Source organism: Coccinella septempunctata, chromosome 7, assembly GCF_907165205.1.
Source record: "Coccinella septempunctata chromosome 7, icCocSept1.1, whole genome shotgun sequence".
Taxonomy (NCBI): domain Eukaryota; kingdom Metazoa; phylum Arthropoda; class Insecta; order Coleoptera; family Coccinellidae; genus Coccinella; species Coccinella septempunctata.
Window position 1 is genome coordinate 5,510,284 of NC_058195.1, and position 20,913 is coordinate 5,531,196.

A 20,913-nucleotide genomic window follows, 5' to 3' on the forward strand; every position below is an offset into this window, starting at 1 on the left:
ATATTGTCAGGAAATACTCTTTGAGAAATAAGCTCTAGTGCTCAAAGATTTTTTTTTAATCCTTGTGGAGACATATCTCCTTGAATCGCTGCAACATTCTGGACACACTTGTATGGGAAACTCCAAACCTTTCTGCAATTCTTGTGTATGTCCACCCTTCTTCTCGCAAAACTACCGCTTGGGCACATTTCTCTTGGGTCAAATTGCGTGTTTCGCGTTGCATAGCGATCGAGTGTAGAAAATCAAACGAAAGAAAAACTATTGATCACTAGAATTGACCGAGAACAACTGATTTTAGAATGGAGCCAATACATTCAAAATCTGATAATATCATCTTTTTTTATTCCTGCTGGGAAAAAACATTTGTATTGTAGAAAACCGTTGAAAGTGGATAACATATGCATGCATAATTCGGATAAAAATAATTATCATTGAGAACACCTTCAGTTGTAGAATAAATTTGAGATTTCCGTAATGTGCGTTAATTTTTTTGCGCAGTGTATATAGTCATAACACGATTTGAACAACCAAATTTATTGTAATATACATAAAAATTATTATTATTATTATTTATTAATATAAAATCGACGATAGGATGCCAAAGTATCATTAATACTTTATGAATTCCTCTGGGCTAAATTGGACAATATCTTGCTGATGGTCGAAGAGACTGATTATTATACCATCTACCAGATGAACCCTTCGTCCAGTCATTTGTCCAGTGTTGGCAATTACAACGAAACAGATTATAGGTGAATTTCGTTCCCACCCATCTCTTAGCACGTTCAATCGTTTCTTCCCTTGTTAGTTTTCCTTTTCCCCTATTTCTACATCGAGATCTGTTTATGCCTCTTGTAAATTGTGCTTGATGTATGTCTTCGATTCGTCCATCACCTGTAAAAAGAATTGAATCCCTGATTACTTTTTGGTCGAATATAAAAATAGATTATTCTTCGTGAAATTCTACAGTTTACAGGATGTTTTCGGAGGTGAGGCTTCTTTTTGACAGAAAAAATATTATTTAAATATTTTTCTTTTCTCCTTGAAAATTATCCACTTACCCTTATTGTTAAGAACTGTTATCACATGCCTTGGTGTATCACTTCCTATCATATAATGTTTGAAACCAAAGAAGCCACCGACACCTGATAATTTGCATGTGATCAAATCTCCTGGTTCCCAAGGCATGTCGTCAAGCTTATCACCCTTTACTGAACATACCAAGCTTGTTATTATTAAAAATACCGCGAACTTCAACATGATGGGATGTTGTATCGAGAAATAATGCGAATGTGGAATTTGGAGATTTATGAATATTTATATTAAAGAGGATTGATACTTCGTATCATTTGTATAAACTATAAACAATATTCTGCCAACGAATGATGTGTGGTCCACACACTATACGATTTCCTGCATGCCGCCTGATCAAAAGGATATTAAGACACCAATATCGTAAAGCAACAGTTCGGATTCAGAAGAGAGCATTCCACAGAGCAACAATTATTAAGGCTCACAGAACACATTACAGATGGATTCCAAAATAAAGAAGCTGCAGATCTTGTTTTTCTAGACGTCGCCAGAGCATTCGACAGAGTATGGCATGAAGTAATAATATATAAGATGATATGTGCTGGATATTCGATCGAAATATGCAAGTTGATCAGGAATTATCTCAAAAATAGAAGATTTCACGTGAAAGTGGAAGGAGAATGCTCCACAACAAGAGATATAGAGGCTGGAGTACCCCAAGGGTCAGTACTTGGGCCACTTCTGTACAACATGTACATTCACGATATTCCGAAGAATCCAAGAACCATGCTAACGTTATATCCTGACGACAGAGGCAAAGCAACTCGACACCGCAACCCAGAAGTAATAGAACGAGTTCTACAATAAACTATTGACAAAACAAATGACTGGTGAATAAAGTGCAAAATCAAGCTCAATGGACAACGGAGTCAAGCAATATCACTGCAGAAGAAAAGACTGACACCCACGACGAATCTAGATGTTGACGGCGAAGAAATCGACTGGAAAAATGAAGCCAACTATTTAGGAATAACGCTTGACAAAGGACTCACTTGTTAAACTCATATCAAACAAGCAATCAACAGAACGAAAGCAGCGATGAATAGACTCTACCCTCTGGTAGGAAGAAGAATCCACATGTCGAAAGAGACAAAATTGAAGATAATCAAAGACGTTGCTAGGCCTCAACTGACTTATGGATCAGGTGCCTGGGGTTTCGCGGCAAAGAGCCATATCAAAAGAATTCAGGCCACTGAAAACAAGCTGCTACGATGTGCAATAGATGCACCTTGGTTTGTCAGAAATAGACAGATTTATAGGGAGCTTAAATGGGAAATCATAACGGAATTCATGAACAGAAAAGCAGAGAAATTATTCGAAACAGCGAAAAACCATCCGAATCAAGAACTCAGGAGACTAGTGGACTACGACCCAGAAGAAGACAAAAGGAGAATGCGAATTTACCCAAGGAGACCAAGAGATCAATTAAAAAGAGATTAAAATAAGAACAGAAACTTATTGAAGAATCCAATAAAGTGTTATCCAATAGAGGATAAACCTATAAATCCCAGCACGATAGAGTGCGAGAAGAAAACCGACTAAGAGATGAACGGTTTATAGGCAAATGCCCGGAACCAATATTCAAGAAGCAGTTAAGGGTTTTTAGTGGGTCTCGAGCTCAGGACAGTGAGAATCCCCACACTTGTTTCCCCCCAGGAGAGGGTGGTTCGTCTGACTTGCAGATTTTCCCCCTGCTACACCAAAAAAAAAAAGATAAAAGCAACAAATAATACCAGTCTCTCTCGAGGCAAACGGATAGTGGATGGGGCGCATTAATCGTTCTGGATTTTCCGTATTGCAATAAGTATGTATTTCGATAAACTGAAAAAAAAGATCTGATGAAAATACTTATTATATTATCAGAGGATTTCGAAATAATTAGCAACGATTGAATTGATGGTTAATAAGCTTAGCTGACAAGAATAAGAAACATTGTTGCAGCGCCTGGAATTTTTATCTCAACAGCGTTATTTCGACACTAGCCTGCATGGTTATTTCTCCTTATAGAATTCTACCCACAAAGAGGATAGTTGCTACGTGTAACAAACCTAGAATCAACATAAGTTGGTAACGTTGCTATGAAACTAGGATGAAACATATTTCCTTACGTTAAAAATTACTTCTACACTTTCAGAGAATTTTATGGCCGACCTAAACTATCAAAAGATACCATCAATCAAATAACTACCTTGCGATTTAGGTTCCTTTCATGCAAAAACCGCCAGAAAAAAAAGAATGTTGTGGATGACGAAATCAAAAATTTGACGTATGTCCTCATGTACTGGTGATTTATACATGAAATCTGGTTTTGTATCATAAATTATACAATAGAAATAATAATATACTCATCTTTTTACCAAAAGAATCAACTTGAAGAAATACTTCCCTCCATAAGTACAAATTCAACCATTTCATCTGTATTGAGATAATAGAAATTCAATGAAGTTATCATCAATCGGAAACGAAATTTTTCTAATGGAGAGAAATCGAAAATATTAGTACTTCAACCCACAGGATGTAATTTAGATCTTATAAAAATCTCGTATTAGTTAACCACGAGGTGTGGTTGCTTCGGTCACGTTTTCTCAATATAAACCCAGATGGTTCTTTATCTCTACGTCTTAATATGTATCGTAAATCAATATACGGGCCGAAAACATTTTCGGTATCTAGAAATAGAACGCTTGTAACACCTACAAATTCACAACCTGTTATTAAATCAATGGAACTGATGTCGAAATACGTAAAGAAGTGGTTCAGATCATTACCGCATAATTAGGAGATGATATGTGGCCTAAGAAACGGGTCGTAGAAATCTCAATCTGAAATCGCAAGAAAGTATTATTGGTTTCATCTTTCCATACATCATAATCATAATTCACTCGATAGGTATTCTTCCAAGTAATAGTCAGCATTTTATTGAAGGGATTACACGAATTTCATTCTGATTGCTACAATCCTTTGTAAATCATTAGTCCATAAAGGCTTACAGGATTTCAATCTGGCACTTCTAGAATCTGGTATATACAAGGATATATTGAAAAATTCTTAGCCTACTATAGAACCAAACAATCTCAAAATATTTTATCACTCAACATTTCTCCTCTTAATTGGATACATTTATTAGAGCCAACCTGCAACGTCTCTAGACCTGTCAGAAAAAATGTTTCTTCTTCCTCTGCAAACCAGACCTATACAGCTTTTATTACCCTCTCGTTGGAAGAAAATCTACGACCTTTTAAACTTTTTTCAGTTGAGGAAAGAGATGATAGTCGGATGGAGCCAAATCTAGTCAATAAGGGGGGTGTTCTAGTAATTCAAACCCAAAATCACAAATTCATATCTGCACGTCTAAGTTTATTTTTGAGCACGTATTTTTGCAATATATCTGCTATGGTCGGATGCCCTATCCTATGGAGGCTAGCTAGGATAAATCGAATGGAATTTTTCACGCACATTTGTCCATTAGCGTGCGGTATCATTATATCTGTCGGTATTGTTAGCAACAACAAAATAAACCAATAAAGTATGATAACTGCTGTTTTCGACTTGTCGCACGCCTACGTACGTTGCAAATTGATTTCTTCGAAAAGAATGATGCTATTTATTGGTTGCATTCTTTGAGGTGTGAAGACATTTGTAGATACCGATAGAATGCTAAAGCAAAAAATGCCGGCACTCTCTGAAAACTTACATAATAAACCATTGTTATTGATGGTCCGGCTTCACCATGGATAGAAATGGAGAGATAGAGCGGCTATCTCTGGGGGATTTCAAATGAGAAGGCTTCATGCATGACTTAAACAATCCATCTATCGTATTTTCAACGGCAAACATCTCCTCAAAACAATATCACAAACCTCCGAAGATAAAAACTGAAATAACATCAAGAGTAGAATAGTTTGGAAAGAAATCCATATGGATATCGAATTAATTGATGATTTTCCAAATTTCTTCAATTACCCATAACTCTCGAACCATCCTATATATTTTGATGATATGTGATACGTTTAATCTCCACAACAAATAGTTTATACTGGCGTAGTAACTGAGTTTCTTTTCAGCCCCTGCCTTGTAAAAACTGATTAATAAGATTGAACCCAAAAAAACACCCTGTATACCAAATTCCTTACATAATAATGAACTGCTGCCTCGTTCACGATCTCTTTCGTGAAAATCCTACTACAGTAGGTAATCCAACAAATAAAGGCGGTTTTACTTCGGACATTAATGCACAGAAAATCCTAGATACACTAAAAACAATAACCATAGATACAGCCTTAACGTTACATCACATTTTCCCAATGCTCCGAAACACCGTTTGTTTGTTTAACTGCGCTGACCCCAACAATAGACAATAAATAAAGCCGTGATTTTATTTTATGATCTCATTATTTATACCATCCATACCTCGGGTTAGATTTCTGCATTCAGAATATTGTTCTAGGTAATGTGGTTTTTCTAAATGCCTTCGGGAATGGGTAGTGTTTTACTAGGAAAAAGAGAAAGTCGGTTGAGATATGCATTGGAGTATTTTATGGGCGTTATTGTTGAGCTACTAGATCCATCTGTTTTGTTCAGTTGGCCTCGCCCTTGTATATTGGGAAATATCAATAGCATATAATTTTTATACAAGTACAGTTTTCTTGGGGTTGGTAAGAAACGAACAAGTTAAAACCAACACAAAACATCCATTTTGCAGTAATTATTCTCATGTCCCAATTGACGTGTACTATATGATGAACGCGTTCGTATAACATATTCAGTGCTTCAGATATCCGTTTTAGCCCAATTCGACGGTCTGATAAAATCATGTCATGAACTGCATCGATATTTTCGGGGACTGACACAGAAACTGGGCTTCCCGATCATCATCAATGGAAAATTTACCTCTTTTGAAGCTTGCAGTCCAATGTTTCACGGTCGCATACGAAGGACATTGATCACCAAGGGTATTAAGCATATCTTCGTAAATCTGCTTACCTCTTAACCCTTTTAAATACAGGTACTTGATGATGGCTCGATACTCCAATTTGTCGATTTTCAAAATTTCGGTGGACATCTTCTTTCTTTCAATTTATTGCGTAACTCTGGTTTACTTCTTTAATCTCAAACTTCACACTGACACTTCTAATGGGTTATTGTTCGTTGCTATGGTAACGCAATATTTTTTTATGCATGGAACTGGTCTAGGCTAACTAGATATCTATACATCCTCGTATCACCCACATTTTCCAGTTTTCTCATTATGTTCATTTCGTACCAAAAATTCAAAGAACCCAACTCTTGAGACTAAGTTGGCACTATCTAACAAATATTTGAACTGTTTGTGAAAAAAACAAGTATTCTTTATAATTTCTCGTATAACACTTTGGCTGACTACAATTCTGTTTAAAAGATTCACAGATGTGTAGTGTCACGGATTTAACTAGTAATACTGAGGGTAACTTTGCTTTTCCAGGTGTAGTACAGCTCATTATCAACACTTAAAATGGCCAAATCTTTTTATCAGGGCCGAATCTGAAAGAATGGTATAGAAAAAAAGTGTTTCTTTTGACCTCAAGAATGTACTGTTGAAATATTTGTACCAGTGAAAGACCCACCCTGTAGAGTCCCAAAAAGAGAAACCTCCACGTCTGGCGTTACAAAGTTAGCGTGAAATTATCAGATAATTATGTCTGCGACAGGCAAGTCTACGAATTAGTACTTAGTTATGTTCTTCTACCATCGTACAACTCCCACAGGCATGTTATGTTTCGTGGTCTGACTAGGAACATTTCCAAATCGGACTATATTAGTAGGCAGTAAATATTCCGCAAGAATCGTGATCCAATTATTCAAACATCTATCGATACCAGCGACGAGATAATGAAAAACAGAAATAGCCCAAGCTGGAAACAATGGTCATGCAACGGACTGGATCCAGAAGTCCGGCATTTTTACCTAATTCTGGTTTGATCTACATACCGAACCGTCGTCGGTTACGTTCCTGAGTTATTGTGCACGGAAGACTCAATGGATAAGCCGTAATCTGGGCAACAATTTTATCAGCATTATTCAATTATAGCATAAATTTCATTTCAATAGCCTCAAAACTCACGACTCTGTTCACAGGCGTTGATATTTCGAACATCCCGAGGATATCGTTGGCCTAATGGGGGTATTATCAGCGCTCATCAACACAAATCGTCGCAAATGGAAGGGTTTCGCTTCAATAACTCAGAACGATTATTCTATCAACCTGTGGGAGTTGGAGTTGGTTCGTGGTTGTAATGGAAAATTCAATTTCCTTCTTCCTCTATCGATAATTCGAAATATAAACTGTTAGGCGAATATGCCCATGATCTGGTCTTCATTCATATTCATTAGAGCTCTGGCATCGACTAATAAAATATGCAGTTAAATGTTATATACAAGGTGATTCATCATCATCATCATTGCTGTATTCCGTTGCCAGGAATGAATCTACAAAAAGACGAAAACAGGGAAAAACAAAAAAAAAAGAAGAAAGGAAAGAAAAAAAAGGTGCGAACAGACTTATAATTTTTCAGGGCTAATTGCGACTGTGTGCTCTCCTGTGACTATAGAGTCCCAACCGTGACCTACATATCACACCACACTCCGGGCATGGATAGTCACCAACCAGATCTGGCCGCCGCTGTATCCTTCTCGAGTCTCATTATAACTGTGTACCAAAGACCTCCACTGTGACCTGTCTAATGCTAGTTGTTCCCAGTTATGATTGGCATTAACTGATTTTAGGGATTGATGTAGTGTATCCTTAAACCGCTTGTACTGGCCTCCTGGTTTCCGGGCTCCCTCAGTGAATTCGCCATATAGAGCTATTTTGGGGAGTCTTGTGTCTTGCATCCTCAGAATGTGGCCGCTCCATCTGAGTCGGGCCCTCGTTACTTGAGTCTCAATTGTTGTACAACTCGCGCGCTGCAAGACTTCTGCATTCGAAACTTTGTGGAACCATCTGATGTGCATTATCTGTCTTAGATGACGTTGTTGCGTTTGTTCAAGCTGTTTAATATGTCGCCTGTACGGCGTCCAGCTTTCGCTTCCGTAAAGAAGCGTTGGGAGGATGACTGCCCTGTAAACAGCTGTCTTGGTCTTCAGATTGAGGTCGTGATTTTGAAACATTCTATCCTTCAGCTTCCAGAATGCCCGTGATGCCGAATTGATACGGTTGTGTATTTCCGTGTCAAGATTAGCCCTAGTATTTATGAAGCTTCCCAAGTATTTGAACTGCTCGACCTGTTCTAGAGTTTCATTCTCCAGGCTGATATCTGTTGGAAGGCTTTCTAGCGGACTAACCAGGATTTTGGTTTTGTCGATATTGATTCTAAGGCCTAAAGCTTCGTATATATGTTTATAGGTGTCCAACATTATCTGTAGATCCTCCGAGCTGCTAGCGATACGTGAACAGTCGTCTGCATATTGAAGTTCAGTGATAAACTTGGTACTGGTTTTTGCTCTGAGGCGCTTCAGTTTGAACAGGCCTCCATCAAATCTGAATCTTATCCCAACACCTCTTACAGGCATACTCATGTCAGCAATCATCGACACAGCTATGGACAAGGTGATTCATTGGTAAATGGGCAGAAGCTAAGGGTATATAGAGGACACTGAAATGAGCCAGAATAACCTATAATTAAAGGGTCTACCGCTGTTCATACTCAAAATAAAGAGTGTTTTAATGATTTTGTCATTTACCCTATTACCCATAACTTTGTAACCACCCTATGTTTTCAGATGACATTTGGTACGTTTAATCTCTACAAATAAGTAGTTTTCACTGACATTAGTAACTGATTTCTATTCAAATCTAGCCTACGAAAAATTCATGAATACTGTGCAACCAAAAAAACACTTTGTGTATCAAAATTCCTTCAATTTGATAGAATATCCAGGAAAAAGAGATTAAAGGGAATGGGGTTTTTCTCGCACTTTCCATGCGATTTTAATACTCAAGTCTGAAAATTCAGTATTATTGTATTGACAGTACGTCTTCCGCGCCATCTCATGGTCAAATGTGTTTTCACCAATCAAAATGTTTTTGGTACTAAAGATATGAGGGCGTTTGGCATCTTTCTCCTATATAAATCTTTGCTCACCAATTATTTGGAGAGCCTATGCTAACGTTATATGCTGACGACACAGGCATAGTAACTCGACACCGCAACCCAGAAGTGATAGAACGAGTTCTACAAGAAACGATTGACGAAACGAATGACTGGCGCATAAAGTGGAAAATCAAGCTCAATGGATAAAAGAGCCAAGCAATATTACTACAGAAGAGAAGACTGCGACCCACAACGAATCTGAAAGTTGACGGCGAAGAAATCGACTGGAAAAATGAAGCCAAATATTTAGGAATAACGCTTGACAAAGGACTTACTTGGAGAAGTCATATCAAACAAGCAATCGACAAAACGAACGCAGCGATGAATAGACTCTACCCTCTGATAGGAAGAAGAAGCCACATGTCGAAAGAGACAAAATTGAAGATAATCAAAGCCGTTTCTAGGCCTCAACTGACTTATGGATCAGTTGCCTGGGGTTTCGCGGCAAAGAGCCATATCAAAAGAATTCAGGCTACTGAAAACAAGTTGCTACGATGTGAAATAGATGCACCTTGGTTTGTCTTGAATAAACAGATTTATAGGGTAATAAAATGGAAAACCATAACGGAATTCATGAACAGAAAAGCAGAGAAATTATTCGAAACAGCGAAAAACCATCCGAATCAAGAAGAAGATTAGATGGTAGAAAAAAAAAGAGGTTGTATGAAGTATGCACCTTCAGCGGTGGAGAAAGCGTCTGCAGGTTCTCAAAGATGTAAAAGAAATCGTCAGGTGTACATACTCGAGCGTGTCAGATTAAGATACTGTATATGCCCTTCGTGTCTCTGATAATAAATTCATCTTAATCTGACAGTTTGCGTGGTGGTCCTTTGAAAATACAAAAATAATCGTTATTTGCACATACTCCACCGTGTCAGATTTTCATACAGATGGTTAATCTCGGTGTTGCAGACGTGTTGACCCATCAATCTGACACTAATCATCAGGGGTTTTCTTAACCTGACAGTTTGAAGATGATAACAAGGCATTTCTTTGAAATATCTTCTTTTCTGTACCTCTAATCGTTTCTGTATTCATTATGAAAGTTGTATATAATAAAATTCTATACAACTTTTGTCTGAAGCAATTTTGCCTACTCTTAACCGTTTTCGAGTTAGATGGCGATAAGGGCGAGGATCTTAGCCACACATGCGAAAGGCCAAGGTCAACGTAGAAACTCAGTCTTATGTACATTCATCGCCATATATCTCAGAAATGTTCAAACCTAGAAAAAATTGCTTGGGACAAAATTTGTAGAAAATGTTATGCTCTACAACTTTTATAATGAATGCGAAAACAATTTGAAGCCTAGGAGAGGAGATAATTCAAAAAAACTTATTTTTGTGACCTTTATGGCCAATTTTCATTGTTTCGGCTTGCTGAAACTGTCAGATTATATTTTTTTCGTTATTCTTGAATAACAGCTTCAAATCAAGAAAAAAGCCACTGAGCTCAAGAATGTACACGTGACGTTTTTTTTAGTTTGACGCCACACCACACATTTTCACGCTTAAATTGTCAGATTAAGGGAATATATACTTTTCAACAGGACAATTCCCTCTACATACAGGTCTAATTTTAGGTATAGGTACTCTACAGGGTCCAAGGTACCTCCCCTTGTATTAATCTGACACTCTCGAGTAAATCCCGAATTTCTTTTTTGGGCTCCCCAGCTACGAGCCCTAATGACGTACATTCCCGTGCTGTTTAATCTGGAAAATTGTTGAAGACGCTTTTGAGCTCGTGTAATGCCCTATATATTGCCAACTCCAGCAGTTTAACGTCTGCTGTTTGGGACAACAACTAGATGACATCACTTTTTCTCTTTCCAGGCCAAACATCAGAAGATATGAACCCAGATTACTCATTTAATCCGGAAACCAGATGTCTGAGGAAAGAATCCGATAAAATATCGAACCGCAATACCAGCATCCACCACTATTTTTGTCAAAGATGCCGCTCACCAGGCATTCCCTCGACCTGCACGACGTCGACTTACAATAACTCACCCACCACGCTCTGTGCACGAGTCATTAGCGCGACCATCGACTATTACGAAAAAGCGCTGCCCCAGCAGCCCGCGGACTCTCAAATATTTCAAAGACACCAAGAACCGCGCGCGGGACGCGCTCCAAGTTATTCCATTTTTTTTCCAGTCCGAAAGTGATAACACACGACCACCGTAAATATCATATTTACGGTACGGATGACTGCTAATTTAGTGGAGAAGCAAGGAAAGATAGTGCCGAGCGTGCGCGGGGTCAAGTTCGTGTTGCCCCCAGCCAGTGAGCTGAGGAGGAGGCGGCAGAGACTGCAAATACGCACCCGCACCCGTGCAAGGCATGCGGCAGTTGCTGCCTCATCGGACCACTGACTCTACGGCTAATTATAAGTTAGTTTTACACGAATTCATAATAATGTTACGTTCGCTGTTCTTTCATGCCATGCCCGCTTCCAATTTATTTCGTTGCGTAGTACACGGATATAAATCGTAAGGTGGCTCTGGCTATTCTCAAGGACGACGAGGAAGACGCCCAAGGAATTGTGTATCGGCAGAAGGACAGATATTCCTCGTAATCGGCGAAGCATAAAATATATAGCGAAAAAGTGTTTCTTTTGACCTCAAGAATCTACTGTTGAAATATTTGTACGGGTCAAAGACTCATATATATACTGTACTCTGATGTATTCGTCTATGACTCTATGCTATAGTATGCCCAATGTACCAACATAGTTTTCAATCTTTTTTTGTAACTCTTCTCGGCCAGATATCTAAAAGCAGACGACAAGTGCTTATAATACAATAGGGGTACATTGTCCATTGGAGCATTGGTACATTGTACATTTTACGTCGGTACATTGTACATTGGTACATTGTGCATTAGTACATTGCACATTAGTACATTGCACATTGGTACATTGCACATTGGTACATTGCACATTGGTACATTGCACATTGGTACATTGTACATTGGAACATTGTACACTGGTGCACTGTTACATTGCACCTATATTTTACATTGTACATTTCACATTCTACATTCAAATTTCCAATTCTTATGACCTAGAATACTGAGTATATCAGAACCTGTTCGATGGAGAAAAATAGTACAATAGATCTTTAACTGGATCATGAGAAATAATGATGCCAGTCGATATTGTACATTGATAGATTGGTATATGGTACATTGTACATTGGTACTTTGTACATTATCACATTGTACACTGGTGAACTGTTACATTGTACCTATATTCTACACTGTACATTTTACATTGTACATTCAAATGTACAATTCTGATGAGCTAAAATATTGGGCATATCAGAACCTGTTCGATGAAGAAAAATGGTACAATAGATCTTCAACTGGATCATGAGAAATAATGATGCCAGTCGATATTGTACATTGATAGATTGGTACATGGTACATTGTACATTGGTACTTTGTACATTATCACATTGTACACTGGTGCACTGTTACATTGTACCTATATTCTACACTGTACATTTTACATTGTACATTCAAATTTTCAATTCTTATGACCTAGAATATAGAGCATATCACAACCTGTTCGATGAAGAAAAATGGTACAATAGATCTTTAACCGGATCATGAGAAATAATGATGCCAGTCGATATTGTACACTGATAGATTGGTACATGGTACATTGTACATTGGTACATTGTACATTATCACATTGTACACTGGTGCACTGTTACATTGTACCTATATTCTACACTGTACATTTTACATTGTACATTCAAATTTCCAATTCTTATGACCTAGAATACTGAGCGTATCAGAACCTGTTATTCCATGAGGAAAAATGGTACAATGGATCTTTAACTGGATCATGAGAAATAATGATGCCAGTCGATATTGTACATTAATAGATTGGTACATGATACATTGTACATTGGTACTTTGTACATTATCACATTGTACACTGGTGAGCTGTTACATGGTACCTATATTCTACACTGTACATTTTACATTGTACATTCAAATTTCCAATTCTTATGACCTAGAATATTGAGCATATCAGAACCTGTCCGATGAAGAAAAATGGTGCAATAGATCTTTAACTGGATTGTAAGAAATAATGATGCCAGTCGATATTGTACATTGATAGATTGGTACATGGTACATTGTACATTGGTACTTTGTACATTATCACATTGTACACTGGTGCACAGTTACCTTGTACCTATATTCTTCACTGTACATTTTACCTTGTACATTCAAATTTCCAATTCTTATGACCAAGAATACTGAGCATATCAGAACCAGTTAGATGAAGAAAAATGGTACAATAGATCATTAACTGGATCATGAGAAATAATGATGCCAGTCGATATTGTACATTGATAGATTGGTACATGGTACATTGTACATTGGTACTTTGTACATTATCACATTGTACACTAGTGCTCTGTTACTCTGTACCTATATTCTACACTGTACATTTTACATTGAACATTCAAATTTCCAATTCTTATGACCTAGAATATTGAGCATATCAGAACCTGTTCGATGAAGAAAAATGGTACAATAGATCTTTAACTGGATCATGAGAAATAATGATGCCAGTCGATATTGTACATTGATAGATTGGTACACGGTACACTGTACATTGGAACTTTGTACATTATTACATTGTACACTGGTGCACTGTTACATTGTACCTATATTCTACACTGTACATTTTACATTGTACATTCAAATTTCCAATTCTTATGACCTAGAATACTGAGCATATCAGAACCAGTTAAAAGAAAAATGGTACAATGGATCTCTGGATCATGAGAATTAATGACGCCAGTCGATATTTGATTACACATATTATTGTTTTTGATAGCTACCAGTAGATATGTACGTATGTGTTTTTTACAACTTGGCCATGATTTGTCTTATCTATAATTTTCAACACCTATCAGATGTAGAGTCGTATAGTATCTTGTTAACCTAGTAAAGCCATGTATAATCAATTTTTAATTCGGTTAGCTTTATCAGAAAAAATCAACACGTTCCTACACTCCGAAATGAACTATGTTATTAGGCATACCTCTTGATCTTAATTCACATCCCAACTAGTTTTTCCCATTTAACCATCTTCTTAAGGCGTCAAACCACACACAGATTACACGCTTTGCTTATAATGACTTATCAGCATTGCCAGATCATACAGTTAATCCAAAGTTTCAGTCCTATTAAACGACAACTGATCATTACATTTGATCATTTTTAAAAATTAAAGTAAAATCAATTTTTTCTTGTGTAATGCGTCCATTTCAAGGATTCGATCTTGAAGGGCATTTTTAAAAACCTTGTTTTAATATAGAAATGGAATGATAAGACCAAATCATCCTCAGTCACAAAAAATCTATCCACTTCTGCATTTTTCTTGAACCTTACTATGGTTTTTTTATCAACAGCTGAAACACAAGGAATAAAAACAAAAATTTCGGTAGTTCTTCCAGTACTGCCTGAGCTGTATTTTTTCTGTGCCATGTTACATTTTAATCGGAACGAATGAATCAAATATCAGAGATTTCGGTGAAACATCTGACAACCCTGTTTTATTCGCTGGGCAGTTTCACCCGAAAAGGATAATTTCAATATTCCTATAATTACCGAATTTATCTCGCTCGAAAACCGCTCGTTCGGTCCTCGATGATCAATTAAAATATAATTCTGCTGGCGTGTAGACCAGAAAAACTGATACGCGAGACGAACGTGAGATGATGAATTGAATCTTAATTTGTTCGAGAATTCATTTGACGGACGCCAGTTTACAGATCTCGAGAACGATCTCTAATGCTGTAGGCGATCGTAGGAAGAAACCGGCGTGTCTTCTGTATCAAATAATTGAAATCTGAAAAAAGTTTCGAAACGGTTAAAATGTTGTTTGCTCCTCGTTGAGAGGATATGGATGGATGCTTGGTAATTATGAGGTCCAGCAACCTATACTGATGCAGGCATGTGTCCCGAATTTTTGTACACATGATGCTTGTTTTCCGTACTTTGGTTCGAATTCTGAGAGACTCAAAAATAAAAAAAAAAGGGAATATCGTAATCGAGTTTTTGTGCTATGGTGGAAGCCTCTTGGTAATGCTGATTATTGAACCAGATATCCTAATTGGATCAGACCAATATAACAGAAGATATGGCAGATTGAAAATTGCAATTTCTGAAAAATGCCATTTCCGAAATGAAAATCTAAACGAAGGAAGATAGACCTTCGAATTTGCTTGCAATAGATTCAGCGTATTCGAAAACCAACATTTCCATACCAAAATTATGAATATCTAGCACTGTTCAGTAGAAAATAATTTTTTTTGTTTTTCCACTTTTCATTTTCGAGTTGACTTTGAAGAGCTGTCTGGAGTGCAATTCTCTATTGAATCATCAACTGTTTGGTTTTCTAGAATCTACAAAACCAATTCTATGCACTCCATATCCGAGGACAGCAATAAAACATCCTGATTTTTAGACAGAGTAGCAAATATGTCATTTTAGGGGGGTCATTTTTGACCCAAAAAATCGAAATTTTCGAAATTGAGTTTTTGTGCTAGGATGAAAGCCTCATCAATGCTGATTACGAAACCGAAAATCCCAATTGGATCAGACGAATATAACAGGAGATATCGCAGATTGAAAATTGCAAATTTTTGAAAAATGCCATTTCCAAGATGAAAATCTAAACGAACGAAGATAGGCTTTCGAAATTGCTTGCAATAGATTCAGCGTGTTCGAAAACCTACATTTCCATACCAAAATTATGAATATCTGCCACTGTTTAGTAGAAAATAATTTTTTTTGTTTTTCCACTTTTCATTTCCGAGTTGACTTTGAAGAGCTGTCTGGAGTGCAAATCTCTATTGAATCATCAACTGTTTGGTTTTCTAGAATCTACAAAACAAATTCTATGCACTCCATATCCGAGGACAGCAATAAAACATCCTGATTTTTAGACAGAGTAGCAAATATGTCATTTTAGGGGGGTCTAACCCCTTGCTCATTTTTGACCCAAAAAATCGAAATTTTCGAAATTGAGTTTTTGTGCTAGGATGAAAGCCTCATCAATGCTGATTACGAAACCGGAAATCCCAATTGGATCAGACGAATATAACAGGAGATGCTGAGTACTTTAATAGGAATTAGGACAGGTAGTGAAGAACAAGACTGCTGAACTAAATGCCGACGTTTCGTCCGTATATTCGAACTTTTTCAAGGCAAGTTCAATTTGTCTGATATAAAAGTTGTTGTTAACATTAAGATTCGGAAAAATTGCATCCAAGCTTTGTCAAATTTCATCCCAAACATGGAAAAACAGTTACAACTACCATCGAAATTAATTGATCAATTAATTAATCAATTAATTTCGATGGTAGTTGTAGCTGTTTTTCCATGTTTGGGATGAAATTTGACAAAGCTTGGATGCAATTTTTCCGAATCTTAATGTTAACAACAACTTTTATATCAGACAAATTGAACTTGCCTTGAAAAAGTTCGAATATACGGACGAAACGTCGGCATTTAGTTCAGCAGTCTTGTTCTTCACTACCTGTCCTAATTCCTATTAAAGTACTCAGCATGAATAACCAAGGACGTGATTCCTACTTCATAACAGGAGATATCGCAGATTGAAAATTGCAATTTTTGAAAAATGCCATTTCCAAGATGAAAATCTAAACGAACGAAGAAAGGCTTTCGAAATTGCTTGCAATAGATTCAGCGTGTTCGAAAACCTACATTTCCATACCAAAATTATGAATATCTGCCACTGTTTAGTAGAAAATAATTTTTTTTGTTTTTCCACTTTTCATTTTCGAGTTGACTTTGAAGAGCTGTCTGGAGTGCAATTCTCTATTGAATCATCAACTGTTTGGTTTTCTAGAATCTACAAAACAAATTCTTTGCACTCCATATCCGAGGACAGCAATTAAACATCCTGATTTTTAGACAGAGTAGCAAATATGTCATTTTAGGGGGGTCTAACCCCTTGCTCATTTTTGACCCAAAAAATCGAAATTTTCGAAATTGAGTTTTTGTGCTAGGATGAAAGCCTCATCAATGCTGATTACGAAACCGAAAATCCCAATTGGATCAGACGAATATAACAGGAGATATCGCAGATTGAAAATTGCAAATTTTTGAAAAATGCCATTTCCAAGATGAAAATCTAAACGAACGAAGATAGGCTTTCGAAATTGCTTGCAATAGATTCAGCGTGTTCGAAAACCTACATTTCCATACCAAAATTATGAATATCTGCCACTGTTTAGTAGAAAATAATTTTTTTTGTTTTTCCACTTTTCATTTCCGAGTTGACTTTGAAGAGCTGTCTGGAGTGCAAATCTCTATTGAATCATCAACTGTTTGGTTTTCTAGAATCTACAAAACAAATTCTATGCACTCCATATCCGAGGACAGCAATAAAACATCCTGATTTTTAGACAGAGTAGCAAATATGTCATTTTAAGGGGGTCTAACTCATTTTTGACCCAAAAAATCAAGATTTTCGAAATTGAGTTCTTGTGCTAGGATGAAAGTCTCATCAATGCTGATTACGAAACCGGAAATCCCAATTGGATCAGACGAATATAACAGGAGATATCGCAGATTGAAAATTGCAATTTTTGAAAAATGCCATTTCCAAGATGAAAATCTAAACGAACGAAGAAAGGCTTTCGAAATTGCTTGCAATAGATTCAGCGTGTTCGAAAACCTACATTTCCATACCAAAATTATGAATATCTAGCACTGTTTAGTAGAAAATAATTTTTTTTGTTTTTCCACTTTTCATTTTCGAGTTGAGTTTGAAGAGCTGTCTGGAGTGCAATTCTCTATTGAATCATCAACTGTTTGGTTTTCTAGAATCTACAAAACAAATTCTATGCACTCCATATCCGAGGACAGCAATAAAACATCCTGATTTTTAGACAGAGTAGCAAATATGTCATTTTAGGGGGGTCTAACCCCTTGCTCATTTTTGACCCAAAAAATCGAGATTTTCGAAATTGAGTTTTTGTGCTAGGATGAAAGCCTCATCAATGCTGATTACGAAACCGGAAATCCCAATTGGATCAGACGAATATAACAGGAGATATCGCAGATTGAAAATTGCAAATTTTTGAAAAATGCCATTTCCAAGATGAAAATCTAAACGAACGGAGATAGGCTTTCGAAATTGGTGGCAATAGATTCAGCGTGTTCGAAAACCTACATTTTCATACCAAAATTATGAATATCTAGCACTGTTTAGTAGAAAATAATTTTTTTTGTTTTTCCACTTTTATTTTGGAGTTGACTTTGAAGAGCTGTCTGGAGTGCAATTCTTCATTGAGTGATCAACTGTTTGGTTTTCTAGAATCTACAAAACAAATTCTATGCACTCCATATCCGAGGGAAGCAATAAAACATCCTGATTTTTAGACAGAGTAGCAAATATGTCATTTTAGGGGGGTCTAACCCCTTGCTCATTTTTGACCCAAAAAATCGAGATTTTCGAAATTGAGTTTTTGTGCTAGGATGAAAGCCTCATCAATGCTGATTACGAAACCGGAAATCCCAATTGGATCAGACGAATATAACAGGAGATATCGCAGATTGAAAATTGCAATTTTTGAAAAATGCCATTTCCAAGATGAAAATCTCAACTAACGAAGATAGGCTTTCGGAATTGCTTGCAATAGATTCAGCGTGTTCGAAAACCTACATTTCCATACCAAAATTATGAATATCTGCCACTGTTTAGTAGAAAATATTTTTTTTTCCACTTTTCATTTTCGAGTTGACTTTGGAGAGCTGTCTGGAGTGTAATTCTCTATTGAATCATCAACTGTTTGGTTTTCTAGAATCTACAAAACAAATTCTATGCACTCCATATCCGAGGACAGCAATAAAACATCCTGATTTTTAGACAGAGTAGCAAATATGTCATTTTAGGGGGGTCTAACCCCTTGCTCATTTTTGACCCAAAAAATCGAGATTTTCGAAATTGAGTTTTTGTGCTAGGATGAAAGCTTCAACGATGCTGATTACGAAACGGGAAATCCCAATTGGATCAGACGAATATAACAGGAGATATCGCAGATTGAAAATTGCAAATTATTGAAAAATGCCATTTCCAAGATGAAAATCTAAACGAACGGGGATAGGCTTTCGAAATTGCTTGCAATAGATTCAGCGTGTTCGAAAACCTACATTTCCATACCAAAATTATGAATATCTGCCACTGTTCAGTAGAAAATAATTTTTTTTGTTTTTCCACTTTTCATTTTCGAGTTGACTTTGAAGAGCTGTCTGGAGTGCAATTCTCTATTGAATCATCAACTGTTTGGTTTTCTAGAATCTACAAAACAAATTCTATGCACTCCATATCCGAGGACAGCAATAAAACAACCTGATTTTTAGACAGAGTAGAAAATATGTCATTTTAGGGGGGTCTAACCCCTTGCTCATTTTTGACCCAAAAAATCGAGATTTTCGAAATTGAGTTTTCGTGCTAGGATGAAAGCCTCATCAATGCTGATTACGAAACCGGAAATCCCAATTGGATCAGACGAATATAACAGGAGATATCGCAGATTGAAAATTGCAAATTATTGAAAAATGCCATTTCCAAGATGAAAATCTAAACGAACGGGGATAGGCTTTCGAAATTGCTTGCAATAGATTCAGCGTGTTCGAAAACCTACATTTCCATACCAAAATTATGAATATCTGCCACTGTTCAGTAGAAAATAATTTTTTTTGTTTTTCCACTTTTCATTTTCGAGTTGACTTTGAAGAGCTGTCTGGAGTGCAATTCTCTATTGAATCATCAACTGTTTGGTTTTCTAGAATCTACAAAACAAATTCTATGCACTCCATATCCGAGGACAGCAATAAAACAACCTGATTTTTAGACAGAGTAGAAAATATGTCATTTTAGGGGGGTCTAACCCCTTGCTCATTTTTGACCCAAAAAATCGAGATTTTCGAAATTGAGTTTTCGTGCTAGGATGAAAGCCTCATCAATGCTGATTACGAAACCGGAAATCCCAATTGGATCAGACGAATATAACAGGAGATATCGCAGATTGAAAATTGCAAATTATTGAAAAATGCCATTTCCAAGATGAAAATCTAAACGAACGGAGATAGGCTTTCGAAATTGCTTGCAATAGATTCAGCGTGTTCGAAAACCTACATTTCCATACCAAAATTATGAATATCTGCCACTGTTCAGTAGAAAATAATTTTTTTTGTTTTTCCACTTTTCATTTTCGAGTTGACTTTGAAGAGCTGTCTGGAGTGCAATTCTCTATTGAATCATCAACTGTTTGGTTTTCTAGAATCTACAAAACAAATTCTATGCACTCCATATCCGAGGACAGCAATAAAACAACCTGATTTTTAGACAGAGTAGAAAATATGTCATTTTAGGGGGGTCTAACCCCTTGCTCATTTTTGACCCAAAAAATCGAGATTTTCGAAATTTAGTTTTCGTGCTAGGATGAAAGCCTCATCAATGCTGATTACGAAACCGGAAATCCCAATTGGATCAGACGAATATAACAGGAGATATCGCAGATTGAAAATTGCAATTTTTGAAAAATGCCATTTCCAAGATGAAAATTTAAACGAACGGAGATAGGCTTTCGAAATTGCTTGCAATAGATTCAGCGTGTTCGAAAACCTACATT

At 36.8% G+C, this 20,913-nt stretch overlaps 1 protein-coding gene across 1 annotated transcript; it reads right to left on the reverse strand.

Moving 5' to 3' along the window:
• Positions 1–522: 522 nt before the first annotated feature.
• LOC123316932 lies at positions 523–1,297 on the reverse strand. Its single transcript, XM_044903250.1, has 2 exons — positions 1,062–1,297; positions 523–894 (listed from the first exon to the last, which is right to left on the reverse strand). The coding sequence occupies exons 1-2, from the start codon at positions 1,258–1,260 to the stop codon at positions 635–637; spliced, it is 459 nt and encodes a 152-aa protein (XP_044759185.1). The 5' UTR covers positions 1,261–1,297; the 3' UTR covers positions 523–634.
• Between the last annotated feature and the right edge of the window lie 19,616 nt (positions 1,298–20,913).

What these genes read in the sequence shown, in the direction of transcription:
- LOC123316932 (XM_044903250.1), bottom strand. Translation starts at nt 1,260, where the DNA reads ATGTTGAAGTTCGCGGTATTTTTAATAATAACAAGCTTGGTATGTTCA. An exon ending in AACAGTTCTTAACAATAAGG is followed by an intron (nt 895 to 1,061) that starts GTAAGTGGATAA and finishes TTCTTTTTACAG; the next exon opens with GTGATGGACGAATCGAAGAC.